At 46.2% G+C, this 21,544-nt stretch overlaps 1 protein-coding gene across 1 annotated transcript in view; it reads right to left on the bottom strand.

The window, feature by feature from the left end:
- The window catches only part of vegfc (vascular endothelial growth factor c), a 101,119-nt gene that overhangs the window by 54,226 nt on the left and 25,349 nt on the right, over positions 1-21,544 (bottom strand). The window contains exons 2-3 of the mRNA XM_026172105.1: positions 17,084-17,324; positions 16,530-16,720 (exon numbers count right to left, since the gene is read on the bottom strand). Of these exons, the coding sequence (XP_026027890.1) occupies positions 16,530-16,720; positions 17,084-17,324 (432 nt within the window). The remainder of the gene's footprint in view (positions 1-16,529; positions 16,721-17,083; positions 17,325-21,544) is intronic.

Below are 21,544 nucleotides of genomic sequence, written 5' to 3'. Positions count from 1 at the left end.
GATAGTCATTGAGAGAAGCAGGGTGGGGTTTCTTCGGGACAGGAACAATGATGGACTCCTTGAAGCATGTGGGGATCACCGACTGAGATAAAGAGATGTTGAATATCTCAGTGAACACAGGAGCTAGCTGGTATGCGCAGTCTCTTAGGATACGACCTGGGATGCCGTCTGGTCCTGCTGCTTTCCTGGTGTTCACTCTCTTGAAGGCTCTCCTTACTTCATGCTCGGAGATGACGAGCACGTTTCCAGTGCTGGCAGTATCTTCTTGTCTGCAGCCGTTAGCGCCGCTAGCACTAGCATTGTTGGAGTCCTTAGCTGCAGCCTCGAAGCGAGCATAGAAAGTGTTTAGCTCGTCTGCCAGAGTCACGGCCGCGTTCGTCATACCGGTTGTTGGTGCTTTATAGTCCGTTATTGTCCTTAGTCCCCGCCACAGGCTCCTAGAGTCACTCTGTTGGAGTTGTGACTCTAGTTTCCTCCCGTAGCACTGCTTCGCCTCTTTCACCGCCCTCCGCACGTTATATGACGCGGCTTTGTACGGGTCCATGTCCCCCGTCGTGAGTCCCGTGTTGTAGGCAGCGGTGCGGGATCTCAGAGCGTCGCGGATGGTTTTATCCACCCACGGCTTCTGGTTGGGAAACGTTGTGATAGTCTTTGTCTCCACGGTATCATCCGCTAGTTTCCCGATGAATCCCACAACCGCTTCCGTAAACACGTTGACATCATCATCGGAGCTGTTTCTGAACATGTCCAGTCTGCGTCATCGAGTGCGTCCTGTAACGCGGCCACCGATTGATCCGTCCAGCGCGCGACCTTCCTCTGAACTGGAACTTCCGGAATTTAACAGTGGTACTGAATAATTAAGCAAGTCACTTTGTAAATGTCCCAAAAGGCTGGTTGACATCTTCCACCTACCCTACCATAATCAATGCATAATCGATTTCTATAATAATCAATAAGAACAGGTTAATCTGAGAAAATATCTTATGCTGACCCAAGCCACTCTGGATGTCATTCTAAGAAGATGGAAGAAATGAGATCCACAGGTTTAGTGCCCTCGATGGGGAAATGCAGAATAGAAAACATTTGTCTGCTACGCACAAGAGATAGAGAGAGAGATGCAACAGCTGGCTATGAAAGCTTGTTTCCTACGCGCTCCTGGCATATGCAATGAAAACAGTTCTCCAGTCTTTTTGAGGGACATTTGAAAGCTCTTCTTTGGATGTTGGCTGACTTTTGGTTTCGATCCCTGTCAGGATGATCCTGCACTGCTTAAATAACGTTAAGGTCCATCAATATGCTTTTAATGTATTGGCAGTATGTTTGGGATCACTGTCACGTTACAAAAGAACAAAAAAAACAAATCACACACTTTCCAGATGGAAGTGGATCCAAATATGACAATACTCAATTTTGACAAGATCCCCAACACTGCTGGCTGAAATGCAGCCCTAAACCACAAGTGAGTGGCTGGAATATTTTTCAGTCATTACTCCATACAACCTGCTGCCACTGATTTTAAGTCCAGTTCTTCTTTGGCATACCTCAGTTTCTTCTCCCTGTTGTTTTCCTGTAAATATGAGATTCTCGGTTTCAGATTCCCAGATTTCTCCGTTCCTATGTAAGGTTTTTGCTGGAATTTTTCCTTTTTACTAAGACCATGACTTTCAGATACTATTCATCTACTTTAGATATTTTTTAGGCCTACCACGTTTTTGCATTTTTTTCAATTTCCTCACTATTTTTAAATTCACACCTTATACCATGCTGGCAAGGTTTGGGGTAACAGCGCTTTGAATATGACTATTTTATGCCTATCAAGATGTGTTATGTTTTGCATTTTTCCTAGATTCAATTAAAGAAATGGGAACAAATGTGTTTTAGTGAGAGGCCTGTTAGGTTTTGTATTGTTGATTGTCATTTATGCTTATAAATATCTACTTATACATGCTTAGAGTTTTATAATTAGTTGTAGATTGGTAGAGGTTTGATCCTTGATAGTCTGCAAACTTTGTGTGCATTAGAGAGCACTCTGGGAGCATGGGAGAGGTCGTACCTTCTCTTATTGTTTTATGGTAGGATAAACGTAGCTATATCTGTTTTAGTCTAAGTGCCTTTTCTTTAGATGAACTGCTGGACTTCCAGACCAGCAGGTTTAGGGAAGTCTTTATGGGGTCACACTCTGACCACACACACACACACACACACACACACACACACACACACACACACACACACACACACACACACACGCACACACTAGTATTGTTCACATGTATACCTATGTAAGATGTTATATGTTAATGACCCTATGCATATTCATGTAACCACAATAAAAGGAGCGCTATGGGGAACCTGGCTGAGAGTCTGACGGAGGTCAAGTGGTGGAACAACACTTGGCTCCAGGCAGGTCTCCCTCATGCACGAGTAACACGAAGAACTTTGCCTACTTGGTGTTCAATGCTTTTGCTGCGTTTTTAAATTGTCTCGTTCCAGCGGTGGGCCTGTGCTAGACAGACCCAACATTAATTGGTCCTTCAAAGCCGGATCCCTAGAATTGACATTCACTGAGGGGAAAAGGAGACATGCCGAAAGACGTCAGCCAAGACGTATAGAAGTTCCTGTAGTAAAGTCCCGAGACATGAGAATTTGTCATCGGGCCGGTGGATTAGCTGTCTGTTTTTTCTCCTCGCTGGATGGTGATTGACGGGATTCGAGATTAATGCAAGAACAGCACCAAGTAAGTACTGTTCAAAGAAGAGCGCTGTAGCTGCGCGGGTTCACGCGGACCTGAGCCGTGCGGTTAATCGCAGGCTTATAAAGGAAAGAGAGCAACGCCTATGCCGTGCGGTTTCACGCAGGCAGGTGCAGCTCAGTGACTGCGCGGGTACACGCGAGTCCAGGAGCTCAACGGCCGTGCGGGTTCACGCAGGCTGGGGAAAGTTATAGGCCTGTTTGTGTTGTTTGTGTACGTCTGTGTCAGTTGTTAAAAGTCATCTGCATTAAGCTTAGGGTTGCTCAAATTCAGTACAATGACATATGAGGTGAAGTGATAGATGAAAAAATTGTGAATGTGTCTGACGTCACAGTGTCTTTGTGCACTGTGTAAAAGTAATTGCCTCCGATTGTGAGAGCGGTGATGTCTTAGTTTGTCACTTTCAGATGAAAAGCAGACCTGAATCAATTTTCCACATGCAGCGGTCGGAAGAAAGTTATAGTTTAACATCACTGGAAACGTTCAGGCCAAGTTTATTATTTACAGCTCCATGTGTCCCTCAACCTCACAAGCGAGCTCTCACTCCTCCCTGAAGACAAGGAATGCAGCTCCAAAGAGCAATAACATGGCAGATAAAGAGACAGCAGCAAAGTCCTGAGCAAAGAGACCCAGCAAGCAGCAGCAGTGTGGACAAACAGCATCAGAGAAGAAGGGCAAACCCACCATCCTGCCTGACTGGATGAATGGCACTGTGTTTCCAACAAGCTGCACCTTCACTGTGCATGTGACAAGAACATTTGAGGAGAACTGAGGAGACTGTTGGAGTTTGACATTTGCCACCTTTGGAGTAAAATGGCAAGAAGAGACAGTGGAGGGACTCATACCAGGTTCCCCCCCTCGATCTACACACAGCTTGGAGTGATCACACACCTGTTCCTGATAACCTTGCCTGGCTGCCACTACTTAAGGGATTCCACCATCTTTGGAGAATCATTGGAGAACTAACAGTTAGTGAGGCCCCCGTTCTGTCATCTGTGATCACTCTGGTCGTCTTTTTCTCTAGAATAAATACCCCTGTCTACCTGTGCACAGATTCCTGTGGCAAAAACTGTTAGTGAGAGTGGTGAGTGGATCTGTTTTTGTGAGAGAGATTCTGTGGAGAGACTGGACCCTTGGAGAACCTTGCCCTGTGGAATCAGGACCATCCCTGATATTGTTCTTGTGTTTTGGATTGTGCTTTACCTTCACCTTGTAAATAAACATTCTGCAATTGAGTCCTGTTGACCTAGTGGTCCGTTGATAGAACAAATCAGCAATTAACATCAGAATCTGAATCAGAATCAGAAAGGGTTTTATTGCCAAATGTTGAGCAGGTTTACAACATTAGGAAATTGCTGCGGTGCTTCAGTGCAAACATACTGTCATAAATTACGCTTAAATAGACATGAAAATAAAAATAAGAATAAGAATTAAAAGTGCTACGTAGATAGATAGATATATACATGATATATACATGAGTGCAGGTGGTGATCAGTGCCAAACATGGAATGATGCAGTGAACACAGCGTAGGGTCATGTGTTAGTGGTGGGAACAGTCATACGGTTATTGTTCATGTGTCCAACAGCAGAGGGGAAGAAACTGTTCTTATGGCGAGAGGTTCTGGTGCGAATGGACCGGAGCCTCCTGCCTGAGGGGAGCAGGTCAAACAGACTGTGTCCAGGGTGAGAAGGGTCAGCTGAGATCCGAGCTGCACGCCCCAGTGTCCTGGAGGTGTACAGGTCCTGCAGAGATGGAAGTCTGCAGCCAATCACCTTCTCAGCAGAGCGCACAACACGCTGCAGTCTGTTTGTCCCTGATAGTGGCTCCAGCGTACCACACGGTGATGGAGGAGGTGAGGATGGACTCGATGATTGCAGTGTAGAATTGCATCATCGTCCGTGTTGGCAGGTTGAATTTCTTCAGCTGCCTCAGGAAGTACATCCTCTGCTGGGCTTTCTTAATGACGGAGGTGATGGTGGGCTCCCACTTCAGGTCCTGGGTGATGGTGGTACCCAGGAAGCGGAATGAGTCCACAGAGGTGATGGGGGTGTCAGTCAGGATGATGGGGGGGAGTGGGGCTGTGTGCTTCCTGAAGTCCACAATAATCGCCACTGTCTTCTGGGCATTCAGCACCAGGTTGTTGTGGCTGCACCAGGACACCAGACGTTCAACCTCCCTCCTGTAGGCAGACTCATCCCCGTCCGAGATGAGTCCGATAACGGTGGTGTCATCTGCAAACTTGATTAGCTTGACAGACTGGTGGGTGGAGGTGCAGCATTTGGTGTACAGGGAGAAGAGCAGAGGAGAAAGAACACAGCCCTGAGGGGAGCCGGTGCTGATGGTCCGGGAGTCCGAGACATTCTTTCCCAGCCTCACATGCTGTTTCCTGTCGGTCAGGAAGTCAGTGATCCACCGGCAGATGGGATCAGGCACATTCATATGGGAAAGCTTGCCTCGGAGCTGGTCTGGAAGGATGGTGTTGAAGGCAGAGCTGAAGTCCACAAACAGGATCCTGGCGTAGGTTCCTGGGGAGTCCAGATGCTGCAGGATGAAGTGTAGGGCCATGTTGATGGCGTCATCTACAGACCTGTTGGCTCTGTATGCAAACTGCAGGGGGTCCAGGAGGGGGGCCGTGAGGGTCTTGAGATAGGAGAGAACCAGGCACTCAAATGACTTCATGACCACAGATGTCAGAGCCACGGGTCTGTAGTCATTTAGTCCAGTGATCCTTGGTTTCTTGGGGACAGGGATTATGGTAGAGGACTTGAAGCAGGCAGGCACATGACATGCCTGCAGTGAGGAGTTGAAAATGCCAGAAAACACTGGGGCCAGCTCGTTTGCACAGTGTCTGAGGGTGGCAGGAGACACACCGTCTGGGCCGGGAGCTTTTCGAGCATTCAGACTCTTAAACTGCTTCCTCACATCTGCTTCATGAATATGAAGAGTTGTGGTGGGAGGAGGTGGTGTGAAATCCTCTTTTGTGTGGGGTGAGGAGGGGGATGTTGTAGGTGAAGTGTTTGATGATGGTGATGGCTCTATGGAGGGGGGAGAGGTGGGGGAATGAGTGTCCAAAGTGTCTCTATTGTTGGGGCCGTTGGAGGTGTGAAGGCTGCCTGATGGCTCGTCAAAACGGCAGTAAAAGTCGTTAAGGGTGTTGGCCAAGAGCAAGTCATCAGTGGAGTGGGGGGTTTTAGGCTTGTAGTTGGTGATATTCCTAAAACTTTTCCACACAGAGGCAGAGTCATTCTCTGAGATCTGCTGCTGCATCTTCTCAGAGTCTTCATGTTTAGCAATGTCCACTTCTTTAGTGAACCTGTACTTGGCCTCTCTGTAGCAGTCCCTGTCTCCGCTTCTGAACGCCTTTCTCTTTTCCAGCCACAGCTTTTTGAGTTTAGGAGTAAACCAGGGTTTGTCATTATTATAACTCACCCTGGTGCATGATGGCACAATGCTGTCCTCACAGAAGTGGATATAGGAGGTGACGGTGTCCGTAAACTCGTCCAAGCTTTTAGAAGCAGCCTTCATTGTGTCCCAGTCTGTAGACTCCAAACACGTGCGAAGCTCCTCCTCAGCCTCGTTGCTCCACAGTTTTTTGGTCCTCACAACAGGTTTGGAGAGCTTCAGCCTCTGTCTGTACGCGGGGATTAGGTGGATCATGACGTGGTCAGAAAGTCCGAGTGAAGCGCGGGGCACCGCACGATAGGCCCCGCTGATCGTGCTGTAACAGTGGTCTAATGTCCTCTCCTCTCTGGTCGGGCATTTAATATACTGCTTGTATTTGGGAAGCTCATGGCTCAGATTGGCTTTGTTAAAGTCCCCAAGAGCAATAATGAGAGAGTCCGGGAATGTCCGCTCCATGTGCAGTATCTGCTCCGCGAGTGCGCACTGAGCTGCCTGCACATCCGCATCTGGCGGGATGTAAACAGCAGCCAAGATGAATGAAGCAAACTAGCGCGGAGAGTAAAACGGTTTGCAGTGAATAAAAAGGTATTCCAGAGAGGAAGAGCAACATGGAATCAGAGTTAGTTTGTAGGATCCTCTCAATTCACAAAGCTTAGCTCAGAAAACATGAAAATGCTCTGGAGAGCAGGGCACAATTGTTCAAAAGCTTGCCAAATTAAAAGATATGATGAAACCTCCAAATTTTGAACCAAATGTTAACCCTACTCCATCTTTGAGTTCCACACAGGTACTGCATTTGGAGCTTCCACAGAAGCCACTTTTTCTGGCGAGCTAGAAAATAGTGGTGGATATCTCACACAGTGTTTTTTAGCTTTTCGGGAACGCAGTAGAACTTTTTCCTCAGGCTGTGTAAAATTGCCTGCATGGTTGAGCTATTGCCTGCAAGTGTTTTGAGAGCTCAGGCAGAGTATAAATGCACTATATAAGAACCAGTTTATTTACCATTTACAAGCCCTGAGATGGGCTCAAGCTGTCCTCAAGTCTAATCGAAAACTCTTTTTTGAGCACTTCATCGCAGAGTATAAAATTTCTGACAAGGGATTGAACCCTGATCAAGGAGTCGAGGAGTGTGGTAAAAGGCAAATTAGCTACAAAGGATCTTAATGACTCACTTGATGCCTTACTTTCTGTGTAAATGTATCAGAATGGATGACCATATATGGGAGCATAGGAGAAGACACTGCAACTGCCATGGATCATCGGCCGAGCCATTTCTGGAACTGAAGGGGTTGCCCTGCAAAAGCTTGGCCATACAAGAAATGAGTCAGAGGAATTCTGTAACATTTCATTGATGCCTGACCTGTGCCACCAAAAAAGCAGAGCCTGTCAGTAACTGTAGGGATATTGGTGGGTAAAATAAACAAAGCTAACTGTCAACTCTCAGACCCACTCACTTGAAGCATTAGTTGACTCAGACACCGAACAGACTTTTATTGATCAGACTCTGGGTAATGATTCAGTCATTCCCCTGATCACACTTCCCAAAGGATTACAAATTTCTGCAATAAATGGCACGTGGCTCCCACAAATAACCCGTAAAACTCAACCTGTTTCTCTCTCTCTCTGTCTGGCAATCACCCAACACTGAGGCAGGCAACACTGCCCTGGTTCTCAGACACCCTTGGCTCAGCACACATAACCTGAACATTGATGGAACACAAACGGTATCTCCAGTTGGAGTCTCAGGTGTCATCAGTCCATTTAAGTAACTGGTATTGCCGTTTGGGACAATACCAGTTGTCTTTCAGACCCTAGTCAGTGATGTCCTGTGTGACTTCATCAATCACTTCTTTGTGTACCATAATAACGTTCTGATTTTTTTCTAAGTCAGTTACAGAACATGAATGTGATGTCTGCCTTCAGCAGCTTCTGGAGAGCCGCCTGTATGTAAAAGGTGAGAAATGTGAAATTCATGTCGAATCAGTGTCATTCCTTGGGTTTCATTGTTGAAAAATGCCAGTTAAAAGTAGATGCCGTGAAGGTGCAAGCAGTGATTGTGTGGCTAGTTCTCTTGAACAGGAAACGGTTTGGTTTTGCAAACTTTTAGCGCTGTTTCATTGGTGATTTCAGTAAAGTCACATTACCATTGAATCAGGTGAGCTCTATTTTTTACCAGATTCAACCTTATCTTAACCTATAGACCCAGTTCCCGTCATGTCAAGCACAAAGTCCTGTCCCGGAAATTCGACACCTTTGACAACTCCTGACAATGTTGCCATCCTCCTGTATCACTGGTTTGTTCACTTGGCAGACTGATCACTAATCTGAGCTAACACAAACGTAAAATTTACATGTCACCCTGAGAAAAACCGCACCATCTTTTTTCTGCAACATCTATTTGGAGGCCATTTCTTGCTAAACATGTCCAAGAATATATTTCTGCCTCTGTGTGTGCAGAAATAAATCCTCCAGCTCTCTTCCTGCAGGGCTGCTAAGACCCTTTCTCATGCATGATTGCCTGTGGTCATACATTATCCTGGACTTTGTTACCGGCGTTCCTCCATTTTCAACAACCCTAATACTGTTGTACTTACATAACTGATTGCTTTTTTTTTTTTTTTTTTTTTTTTTTGTGTCCCGTTTGGATCTTTAGCCATCAGAATTGTTGTCTTAAGGCCAAGAAAGATGCCAAGCGGACGGTGAGAAGGGGGGGAAGAAAGAAAAAAAAACAAAAACAAAACAAAACAAAACAAACAACACACCTGGGTCACCTGTATGGAGAAAAAAAAACAGAAGAGAAAGCAAACAACAAAGAGCAACATAATAAAAAAAAAAAACAGCACCATCACAATAAACTAGCTAGCAGTAGATATCAGTAGATACTAAATAATAAACGATATTGTGCAGCACGCAAGATAGAAAGTGCACAATGTGCTTTGAGGCAGCAGCCAAGAAAGCTGTAGTCCGCGTCTGTGAATACCCGTGCGTACACCTGTGTGCATACAGTACCTGTGTGGATCAGCATGCTTGCATTCCAAAGGTTTCTCCATGTAAAGATCTGCTAGGGAGTGTGGGGAGCCACAGCCCCGTCCTCCAGGGCATGAAGCAGGTATGGAGGAGATCAAAACTCCAGACATCCAGAGGCCCCCAGAACACAAGAGACCATGGAAGACCAACAGAGGGGCAGCCGCTCAGCAGCCACCGAGCAGAAGCCAGGGGGAGTTGCAGTGAGGCGCCCGTGAGCTCCGCCGGCAGCCAGCTGTGCCTGAGTGACCGAGCCCCAGGCCGAGAGGCCGGGGGCACCCCACCTCCGAAGTGGCCCGAGCGAGCCCCAGGCTCCAGGCCCCGATAAGCGGCCGCCAAGGAATGAGCCGGTGTGTACCCGGACGCCCACCCCCAGACACAAAGAACCACCAACGCACAGATGTCTGAGGGAGTCCGCCACCGGCAGGGGAAGTGGTGGTGGGTGGAGATAGGCCTCCAAACCTTGGAGGGCCTGAAATGTCCCCAGAGAGGTGGCGTCTGATACCCAACCTGACATATAGACACAGACATACAGGCACACACAGACACAAACATCCATTCCCACCCTCATGCTCTCATATGCACTTACTCCACACTCAACCAACGTGGAGACAGACATAAAGAGACGCTGTACACACGATCACACTCCCCAAGCGTACTCTACGAACCGGGTCTAGGTACCCTTGCCCCTGGAGGGGGGAACTGCACCCAGACCCAGGTAGTGTTACCCTTTTCCCTGCGGTGGGGAGAGGCAGACCGCCCCAACCCCGTAGCAGCAGGGAGGCCCCACACTCCAGACCGCAGTCGGACGGCCAACTCCTCCTAGCCCCCCCGCTCCAGCAGGCCACAGAGAACGGGGGTGAGAGAAGACTCCAAACCTCCCTCCACCCGCTCATTGTAGTGTTGATGCATGTGTGTTCTAAGGTGCATTTAAAACCCAGGAGGACATGGAGCTACCTGCCAGAGAGCAGCAGGTAAGCGCATAGTCCCTCCTGCTAGCCCTCAATGTCTACGTGTATTCAAAATTGAGAGGTGGGCAACGACGCCAGGGGTGAGGTGTACACCCTGATGGTAATTTGGACTCCGTGTATCGTGCCCACCCCCAAGATCCTATATGTATGTGTAATGAGAGTGTGAGTAATGTGAATGTCTAAGTTGTGGGATAAAATTGAGGCAGAGGCAGCCAGAAGGGGACAGAGGGGGGGGTAGCCTCCTCTGCACCCTGGTGACATACCCCTACACTGCATGTGTGGGTGGTTGTGGTGGAGCGGGAAGAGGGAGGCAGCTGGAGATGGGGAGGGAAGGAAGGGAGGGGCAGGTGACCCCTCCCTGAGGCCAGCTCCCCCGCTGACCCCAGTAGGCACTCCCATACTCCGCGACCCGCCAGGGAAAGGGGGCCCAGGCCCATCCACACCGGGGCCCAGTGTAGCAGCGCCCCCCGGCCCCACAGAGCCCGGGACAGTCCACCCAACCCCACCACAGAGAAAACTGCACCCACCCCACCATCCACTCATCTTCCAGACTACATGAGACAATAGACGCCCAGGCTGAGATCTTCCTCCACCTCTCCTGTATCTCCCCCTCCTGCAGAGAGTTCCTGAGGAGACGAAAGCTCCTGCAAGATGTGACAATCTCCCCCACTAGTTGAAGAGCCCCCCAGGTGGCTCGACGCACCGGCGGCACCCTGCGCCAGGGATGGGTTCCCATGCACCCACCCGCCCACAACCCCGGCAACACACCAACCAGGACCCAAGGCCCCGAGGCCCGGCCAGGGCCCCAGCCCAGAGACGGAGCGCCCCCAGAACCTCACGCCCATCCCGGACCCACCCAGGGGCAGCCAGGCTACCAGGTCAGTAACCCACGTCCGTCAGCACAGACCCTCCCCTAGCCCCGCTGCACGCAGCCACAAGGAAACAGTCACCCGAGAGCCAACAGAGCCCCCCAACCGGACATGACCGCTACCCCGGGTTGAGCCCCCCAAGGAAAATGCCTCCGGGGAACCCCCCGACGCCCTAAGCCTGTCCCTACCCCCACACCAATCACAACAATGAAGGCGGGACCAAACTATGACCCCCCACCCCCACTAGGTGATGGAGCTGATCAAAGGAGCCCAGACCAATTGATCTGATGTGGTGGTAGAGGCTGTATCAAGACTAATGTAATCTAATAGATAATTTCTATATTGGTTAGAATTAAGATTGTTTTTATTTTTCCAGTTCATGAGGACAGTTTTCTTGGCTATGCATAGGGCAGTGAAAACCATATGGGCTATATTATTTTCTGAAGTGACACACTAAGGGGGAAGTTGGAATGTTACATTTCAGACACTTTGATAAGTCTTCACATATCTCGCGCCAAAACTTCTGCACTGGTGGACAGAACCAAAGAGCGTGAATGTAATTGTCTGGTGTATTGCCTTGACAGTGTGAGCAGTTGTTGGAAGATGTAAAGCCCATCTTGAACATCCAATGACCTGTATAGTGCACTCTATGTATGGAAATTAATCATATTATTGTTTTGTAATATGTCAGGGTTATTCCAGATAGGTGTACGTTTGCATGGGATTAATGAAGACTCCGTTATTTTTAGAAACTCCCACCATGCTGTCAGAGAAAAGCTGATGTTGATACTTTTAAAGAATTCATGTCTTTTGATGTTTGAGCTAATAAATGGTAGGTCTGAAATCTCTAGATCCTTGCATAGTGCCTGTTCAACATCTAGCCAGGGCTCATCTAAGAAGGTATGTTTTAACCATTCTGAGATGAACTGAAGCCTGTTGGCTAAGAAGTATTGGTGAAAATTAAGCAGATCTAATCCTCCTCTATCCTTGGTTCTTTGTAGCATTTTTAAGCTGATACGCGGGGGTTTATCTTTCCAAAGGAATTTGGAAATATATGAATCCAGAGATCTGAACCAATCTTGTGATGGTTTGTTAGGGATAATCAAAAATAAGTAATTTATTTTTGGCAAGATCATCATTTTTATAGTGGCGACCCTTTCCATGAGTGATATGGGTAAAGATTTCCATCTAGTCAGATCGCCTTCTACTTTCTTTAGAAGTGGGATGTGGTTTAATTTAGTTAAGTCTGAAAGCTTAGGAGAAACATTAATACCTAAATATTTAATATTTCCGGATTGCAGTGGGGCAGAGGAAGAATTATGGAAGGAGCAGTTAATGGGGAGAACTGTAGATTTTGGCCAGTTAATTGAATAATCTGAAACTCTTGAAAACCAGTTTATTAGAGTAATTACCTCAGAGAGGTTGGTTTGTGTGTTTTGCAGAAAAAGCAACACATCATCCGTATAGAGACTAATTTTATGTTCTATGTTCTTACATTTTATGCCCTTAATTGTTGTAGCCTGTCTAAATGCTGCTGCTAGAGGTTCGATAAAAATTGCAAAAAGTGAAGGGGAGAGTGGGCATCCCTGTCTGGTGCCCCTCAGGAGACAGAAGCTGGAGGATGTCTGGTCATTTGTTCTGATACGAGCTGTTGGGGAATTGTATAATATTCTTATCCAGTTTATGAAAGAGTTTCCAAAACCAAATTTGTGTAAAGTTGCGAACAAAAATTTCCAGTTAACTCTGTCAAATGCTTTTTCTGCATCTAGATATAATATTATGGTTTCGATGTTTTTATTGTATGAGTAGTCTATTAAATTAAGTAATCTACGAGTGTTTGTTGAGGAGTGCCGACCTTTTATGAAACCAGTTTGGTCAGGATGAATTAAGAGGGGGGTTATTTTCTCTAATCTCTTTGAGAGAGCTTTGCAGATTATTTTAAGGTCTACATTTAAAAGAGAAATTGGACGATAGCTTGAGGGAAATAAAGGGTCATTGCCTGGTTTTAGCAGGAGACTAATGTTGGCAGAATTCATATTTGGTGGTAGTCTGCCATTTTCCTCGATTTCCTGCAACATGCCGTGGAATACTGGTGCCAAAATTGTCCAGAATTCTTTGTAGAATTCTGCAGGGAAGCTGTCTGGACCTGGAGCCTTATTATTGGGCATACTTATCAGGGCTTCCTGGAGTTCACTTGGCGTCAGTGGCGAATCCAGTTCCATTGCTTGACTCTCTAGTAATTTTGGAAGAGTTACGTTGTCAAGAAACAGATCAATTTCATTTTTAGATGGGTTTATTTGTGGTGAGTATAAAGTTTCATAGAAATCCCTAAAAATGTTGTTTATTCTTCCAGGGTTATATATTGTGTTCCCCGATAAATCTTTAGCAGCACATATAGTTGTTTTTTCTTTCTTTATTTTTAACTGGTTAGCTAGAAATCGACCTGATTTGTTACTGTGTTCAAAATTCTGCAAGCGAAGTCTTTGTATAAGGAATTGTGTTTTTTTTATTAATAGTTTCATTTAATTCTAGTTTTGTCTTGCGTATTTTGTTCAATGTTTCCTGATCTTGGTCGCACGCGTAGGCTTCTTCTAGTGATTTGGTGTTTTTTTCTAATTCCTGAATATTTTTGTTTTCTTCTTTCTTTTTGTGTGATGAGAAAGAAATTATTTTACCTCTCATCATTATCCTGGACTTTGTTACCGGCGTTCCTCCATTTTCAACAACCCTAATACTGTTGTACTTACATAACTGATTGCTTTTTGAAGGCTGCTCATTTTATTGCTCTTCCAAATCTTCTTTCTACTTTCAAGACTGTAAATAAGTAAGTAAAGTTTATTTATTAAGTGCTTTTCACAGACAGGCAGTCACAAAGCGCTGTACACAAAGATTAAAATAAAAAGTACAATCAATAGACATTATGCACAATGTAAAAGGTCAAATATAAGTTAAATAATGTGAAGAATATAAAATACGTAGATCAACAAAAGGCTTGTTTGAATAGAAAAGTTTTTAACTGCTTTTTAAAAGAATCCACAGAGTCAACCAAACGTAACTGGTGGTAGACTGTTCCACAGCCTTGGTGCAACAGACTGAAAGGTTCTATCCCCTTTTGTCTTCAGTCGTGTTCGGGGAACAACCAACAGACTCTGAGTCTGTGAGCGGGGACGACGAGCAGCAGTGTATTTTGTAAGAAGCTTGGATAAATAATCTGGGGCCGTTTAATGCTCTGTATGATAAAACAACGCTTGCTAGAACGAGTTAGTAGTCTGGCTGCTGCGTTTTGTATTGCCTGGAGGAGAGAGAGAGAGATGATTTATCCAAGCTGGTAAACAGGGAATTACAGTAATCTAAACGCGATGACACAAATGCATGAATGAGTTTTTCCAGTTCAGCTGACGAGACCATATGTCGCAGTTTAGAGATGTTTGTTAAGTGAAAGAAACACTGCCCACTTGCTCACTGATCATGTACTCTGGCTATACGACATCCCCTTGGACATAATCTTTGACTGTTGGCCCTGGTTCACCTCGCAGGTATAGAAACAACACTGTTCAGCAATTGCAGCCAGGTCAGTCTTTCATCCTCAGAGTAAGTGTCAAACTGAGTGAGTAAATCAGGAGCTGGAAGCCAGCTTTTGCTGTGTCACTTCGGCTACTGGACGGTCCCCATTTGAATCATCACTTGGGCATCATCTTCCACTATTCCCCACTACAAAAGGTGAGCTCTCTGTCCCTTCCATGCAGCACCACCTTCACCACAGTCGCACCTTCATATCCTCCAGGTCAGAAATTGGTTTTCTACCAAAAAATGTTTCATTGCATACTGAGTCAAAGAAATGATCTCTCAACTTCGTTGGATCTTTTGAAATTAAATCCATGACCAACCCAGTGTCTGCTCACCTGAAACTGCCTTGTAACTTGACGATTCATACATTTTTCCATGCCTCTCAGTAAAAACCACTCTGTTATGTCTAGGCCCCCCACGAGCCCAGTTCAATGACAGCCAGCCAGCCTTCCCTGTAACACGAATCCCAGACACTATGGGAGAGGCTTCCAATATGTGGTTGACTGGGAAGGTTATGGTCCAAAAGAACACTCCTGGGTGTCACAGATAGTCAGGGAATTCCACCGTAGGCATCCCAACAAGGTTGGAGTGTCGCCATGAGGCCCTGTGGAATCAGGACTTTTTCTATATTATTATTGTGTTTGAATTATTGGTTTATCTTCACTCTGTCCTCAGTAAACCTTTCGATTGAGTGCCTCCTGCCTAGTTACCCCTTGACAATACACAAACATAGAACATAGAAGCAGGTTAAGATGTACCTGATGTTAACACAGAAATGCCACCAAATAATGAACCAGTTAAAATTGGATTCACCAGGCTTTATTTCTTCATTATGAAAGCAGGTTTAAAGTAAAAAACTAAAAATGCAGCGACAAACTACAATACGGGATAATCTGTGATTTATTATAAAATTAGTATAATAAAACCTTAACTTTCAGTTATTTTTGTATCAAAGAAAACTGTCATTACACAAGCAGTTCAAAGGATTTGGGTTTTGTTTTTGTCTATTTCCACACTTGTACTTCCATATCTTTTTTGTTCTCCGCAGGCAGAGTCATGGCTGAAGCTGTCATCTCAGCCTGCCCTGTGACCGCACTGATGACTTTTGCACTTCTGCTGAATCTGAGTACAGTACTTTACTGGGTAGATGGCAGAATTCCATCAGATCATTTAACCTCCTTTGGCACTATGTGGATCCCAATGAAAACCTGTTATCACTTCACAGCTTTCCTTAACTCCTTGTTTCAGTCTGTTCCACAGCTCCTCGTTTCCTGAAATCAAGCTCATCTGCTGTTCTGATTTACCTGCTTGTCGGAAGAGCTCAGTAGCCATCATCAACCTCCCTCACCTGACTGCCCACTCTCTGGCACTACATGCTTTGCCATTCATCCATTCTCTTCTGCTTATCCTTGGGGGTGCTCTAGTCTATCACAGGGTGAGAGGCAGAGTAATCCACCAGCCAACCAGACTCCCCCATTGACTCAAACCTGGACCCCCCCCGAGGATAACTCCATTCCTTGTCCTCTGACAACATTTTCATTCCAACGTTGACCTTGAGTAATCTTGCCTCTTTTCTCTCACAGATAGCACTTCCATGCTGCCCACCGGTTCCCAAGGCCATTAACTTAGTGCTCAATAAAGCTTTTAAATCACTATCAGTGTCCTGAATCTGTCTATTGTGTCCAAACATTGTAGGTAAATGGCCTGTATTTGTATAGCACTTTACTTGGTCCATAAGGACCCCAAAGCGCTTTACACATTCAGTCATCCACCCATTCACACACACATTCACACACTGGTGATGGCAAGCTACATTGTAGCCACAGCTGCCCTGGGGCGGACTGACAAAGTGGTCTTAAGGTGTGCTGACTGGGGACTACTAATGCTTATCAATAATAATAATAGAAGGAAACATTTTAAAAGATATAAAACAATGTGCTTACATTTTTGCTGAGGTAACCAGTGGAGATATTCCTGCATTGTTTGTCCTCAGAGTGGCAGCATCCTCCACATCTGTAGACGGACACACATGGTGGCTTATAGAAGACGTTGGTAGGAGCACCAAACTCTCTCCCCACATCAATACACACTTCTCTGGGAGAACACTGAGTCTTCCTCCATTCTGACTCTATACCTGCACACAGAGAGACAGTCAGACCACTGTTACGGTGACTTGTTGTTCTTCCTAATGTAGTATTTATCATGTATATTGTGGAGAGAAAAGCAGACCTAATAACAATCATTTGAATAGATACATTTTGTTTTATTACAGTGGCTATGATTTCTGTGCAAGATGTCAAATCCTAGTTGACTCATTCAATCTCAAATGAGCATGGGCCTTGGATTAGATTTAGAACTGGATACATTCACTAAAGCTTAATTATAGTAATTCTAGATGATCCAAAATCAAAGAAGACTCACTCTCCTCTTTATGAAACTGAAAGAATTAAGAAGTAGAATTTGAAGAAAGAACATAATAAACAAAACATAAACATACTTTTCAGGATATCCAAGTTGAGGTAGACAGCAGCAAATGTTGGCTCTTCTGTATCACCCAGTGGCCTAAGCTGACGGACCTGTGACTGCTGGGAGAGTTTGGAGGATGAAGATGCAGCAGCAGAAAGTTTGGATTTACACTTCACAGCAGCCCAGTATGAAGGATAGATGAGACTCATCAGCTCATCTACACTGGAGGCTGAACGCAAACTCTGTTCCAAGTCTGGCGTTGGTGAAGTGTCCTAAAAGTGAAAACAGACACCTTTACTCAGAACACTGCTTTCACTGAGAATTATTACATATTTTATAATAGTCAAATGAAGAGGGCTAGAAACACTTTTCTACCTAAATGAATGATCGTAAAATTGTATTTTTGCAAGCTAGAAATTTCAATGAGGTAACAGTCAAGGCCAAAGACTGGTTTCAAGTTTGGATCAACACAATTCAAATCAATATTGGAGTTAAGGCAAACATCCCAAACTAATTCATTTCAAATTGTCCAAAGCATGCCCTAAAACTTAAAGGTTATTTTCTTAAACGCAAATAAAAATTTCCTACTTTTTAATGTCAATGTTAAATACCCCTAAATTCTTCACAACAAAGTCTTTAATCAGAGTCTCAGAAATATGACTCTGACAAGACTATCAGCCTAATGACTCAAAGCCTTTTCCTATGTAACCTATGTATACTGGGGACCTTTATTCATTTTGTAAATCACCTGTTTTTGTGGGAGCACTTTAAATGGCTTTGACTTTATGACTTTTATGAATATAGAAAAGGATTCTTCAGCATTCTTCAGCACTGCAGCTTTCTTACTGCTGCCAGTTGGAAGACTCGAGGGTGAAACCACAGGAACACTGGGAAAAAACACTTTTCTATTCTACTACAAAAGTATCTGAAGTAACAAGACATTTTTGTTGCATCAACAACAAATAAAGTTTGTGCAAGATCAGTGAGGCAGTTCATCTTATTGGTTTACCATGAGCAAACACTTGCTTTGGATATCACAAATGAAGAACACGTGCTAGTGGTTACTCACTGCCAAATGTCTGTCAGTATGACGAGGATCTTAACCAAAGGGCAGGAGGGTGGGAAGAATTACAGTATGCATCACTTATAAGGTTTCCAGTCTGATGGAGTTATTGAATAGATAAAGCAATTTACTGCTGTGAACGTAGGCAGCCATACAACATATTTAAAACACCTTAAAAAAGACCACTGAAAAAAGAAACAATACAAAACAAAATGCAAAAAAAAAATAATAATAATAATTAACGGAGAACTGGAACATCAATTCTACCTCAAATAACACTGGAGCTGCTAGTCCATTACTCCGTCAGTCAGTTTGTGCGTTTTGGGTGACTTTGACATATCAATGCATTAGTCCACAGGTGAGCCCATTTTAAATGGCTAAACTCCATTTAGCTTTTCAGAAGTGTTTGGTTAACTCATTCTTTTGGCTGCTTCTCCAAGCTTGGGTGTTTGTGCAGATCCCATCTTCTACTGCAGATAATATGCTGTTTATGGATGACATATTTTGATTTTTCATTTACTCTGTGGGGTACTAAAGACTTCCAGTCTATTGGTGGAAACAGACTGGAAACAGTCTTTAGTCTTTTTTTCTTTTTTTTTTTTGCCTGTCCCGTTTCGTTCTTTTGCCATCAGAATTGTTGTCTAAAGGCAAAGAAAGATGCCCAACGGATTTACTTTACCAAAATGGACCATCCCAGCCTTGCCGTATTGGTCTATTTGATTCACCTTTGCTTTTATTGTTTATTTTATTTTCATTTGCTGAACATGGGACAGACTTGACTGGGGAAAAGAAAAGGGAGAAAGAAAGAGGGAAAGAAAAAGAGAGGGGAAGAGGGACGGTGATAAAGGGCAAAAACCAAAAACCAACAAAACAAACAGACAAAAAATACAAATATCAATCACCTGGATCACCTGTTGAAAAAGAAAAAAGAGAAAACAAGCAAAAAAAGAGAGCAATATACAAAATAACATCATCGCAATGATCTATGTGAATATAACAGTAAATACTAAATATTAAACATTATTGTGCAGCACGTAAGATCGACAGCGCACAGTGTGCATTGAGGTAGAAGCCAAAAAGGGTGTACTTTGTGTCTGTGAGAACCCGTCTGTACACCTGTGAGCGTGAGCGAGCTTATATTTAAAAGGTTCCTTCATGTAATGATCTGCTAGAGGGTGTGGGGAGCCATAGCCCCGTCCTTCTGGGCATGAAGCAGTTATGGAGGAGATCAAGGCCATCAGAGGCCCCAAGAGCAAAGGAGACCAAGGAAGACCAACAGAGGGGCAACCGCGCCACTATCCCGGAAAGAGCTGAGGAAAGCCCCAGATGAGGGGTTGCTCAGCAGCTGCGGAGCAGAAGCCAGGGGGGGTTGCAGTGACGTGCCCGTGAGCTCCGCCGGCAGCCAGCTGTGCCAGAGTGACCGAGCCCCAGGCCGAGAGGCCGAGGGTACCCCACACCCGAAGGAGCCCGAGCGAGCCCCAGGCTCCAGGCCCCGACAAGCAGCCACCAGGAGTGAGACGGTGGGTACCTGGACGCCCGTACCCGGACACAAAGAACCACCAATGCACCGATGTCTGAGGGAGTCCGCCACTGGCAGGGGGAGTGGTGGGGGGAGATAGGCCTCCATACCATTGAGGGTCTGAGATGTCCCCAGAGAGGTGGCGTCTGATACCCAACCTGACATATAGACACAGGCATACAGGCACACACAGATACAAACATCGATTCCCACCATGCTCTCATATGCAATTACTCAGCACTCACCCAACGTGGAGACAGAAATAAATAGACACTGTACACTCAATCACACTCCCCAAGCGTACTCTATACCCCAGGTCTAGGTACCCTTGCCCCTGGAGGGGGAAACTGCACCAGACCCAGGTAGTGTTACCCTCTTCCCTGGGGTGGAGAGAAGCAGACGGCCCCGACTCCGCAGCAGCAGGGAGGCACCACACTCCAGACCCCAATTGGATGACCAACTCCTCCTCCCAGCCCCCCCACCCCAACAGGCAACAGAGAACGGGGGTCTGTGAAGACTCCAAACCTCCCTGTAGTGTTGATGCATGTGTGTCCTAAGGTGCATTTAAAAGCCAGGGGGGCATGGAGCTACCTGCCAGAGAGCAGCAGGTAAGCGCATAGCCCCTCCTGATAGCCCTCAATGTCTACATGTATTTAAAATTGAGAGGTGGGCAACGACGCCAGGGGTGAGGTTGTACACCTTGATGGTCTTCTGGACGACGTGTAGCATGCCCACCCCCAAGGTCCGATATGTATGTGTTATGAGAGTGTGAGTAATGTGAATGTCTAAGTTGTGGGATAAAATTAAGGCACAGGCAGCCAGAAGGGGACAGAGGGGGACATCCCCCCCAGATGTCCCCCTGCACCCTGGTGACACACCTTTGCCCTAAGGTCCTGCATGTGTGGGTGATTGTGGTGGAGCGGGAGAGGGAGGCAGGTGACCCCTCCCTGGGGCCAGCTCCCCCGCTGTCCCCAGTAGGGAAAGGGGGCCCAGGCCCATCCGGACCGGGGCCCAGTTCAGCAGCGCCGCCCGGCCCCACAGAGCCCGGGACAGCCCACCCGACCCCACCACAGAGAAAACTGCACCCACCCCATCATCCACTTATCTTCCAGACTACACAAGACCATAGACACCCAGGCTGAGTTCTTCCTCCACCTCTCCTATATCTCTCTCCACCTGCAGAGTCAGTTCTTGGAGAGAGGAGACCTCCTGCAAGATGTAACAGCCTCCCCCACTAGTTGAAGAGCCCACCAGGTGGCTCGATGCACCGGTGGCATCCTGCACCAGGGCTGAGCCCCCATACACCCACCCGCCCACAACCCCGGCGACACACCAACCAGGATCCAAGCTCCCAAGCCCCCGAGGCCCAGCCAGGGCCCCAGCCCGGAGACGGAGCATCCCCAGAACCTCCCACCTGCCCCGGACCCACCCAGGGACAGCCAGGCTCCCAGGTCAGTAACCCACGTCCGTCAGCACAGACCATCCCCTAGCCCCGCTGCACGCAGCCACGTGGAAACCATCACCTAAGAGCCAACAGAGCCCTTAACAGGCCATGACCACAACCCCGGGTTGAGCCCTCCAAGGAAGACGCCTCTGGGGAATCCCCCGACACCCCAAGCCTGTCCTCACCCTCACACCAATCACAACAGTGAAGGTGGGACCAAACTATGACCCCCTACCCCAATAGGTGATGGAGCTGATCAAAGGAGCCCAGAGCAATTGATCTGATGTGGTGGTAGAGGCTGTATCAAGACTAATGTAATCTATTAGATAATTTCTATATTGGTTAGAATTAAGATTATTTTTATTTTTCCAGTTCACGAGGACTGTTTTCTTGGCTATGCATAGGGCACTGAAAACCATATGGGCTATATTTTTTTCTGTAGTGACATAATCTAAGCTGCCCAACA

This window comes from Astatotilapia calliptera, chromosome 6 (assembly GCF_900246225.1).
Source record: "Astatotilapia calliptera chromosome 6, fAstCal1.2, whole genome shotgun sequence".
NCBI lineage: Eukaryota > Metazoa > Chordata > Actinopteri > Cichliformes > Cichlidae > Astatotilapia > Astatotilapia calliptera.
The sequence above is the reverse complement of the archived record's forward strand: the minus strand, read 5'-3'. Positions and strand labels throughout refer to the sequence as shown.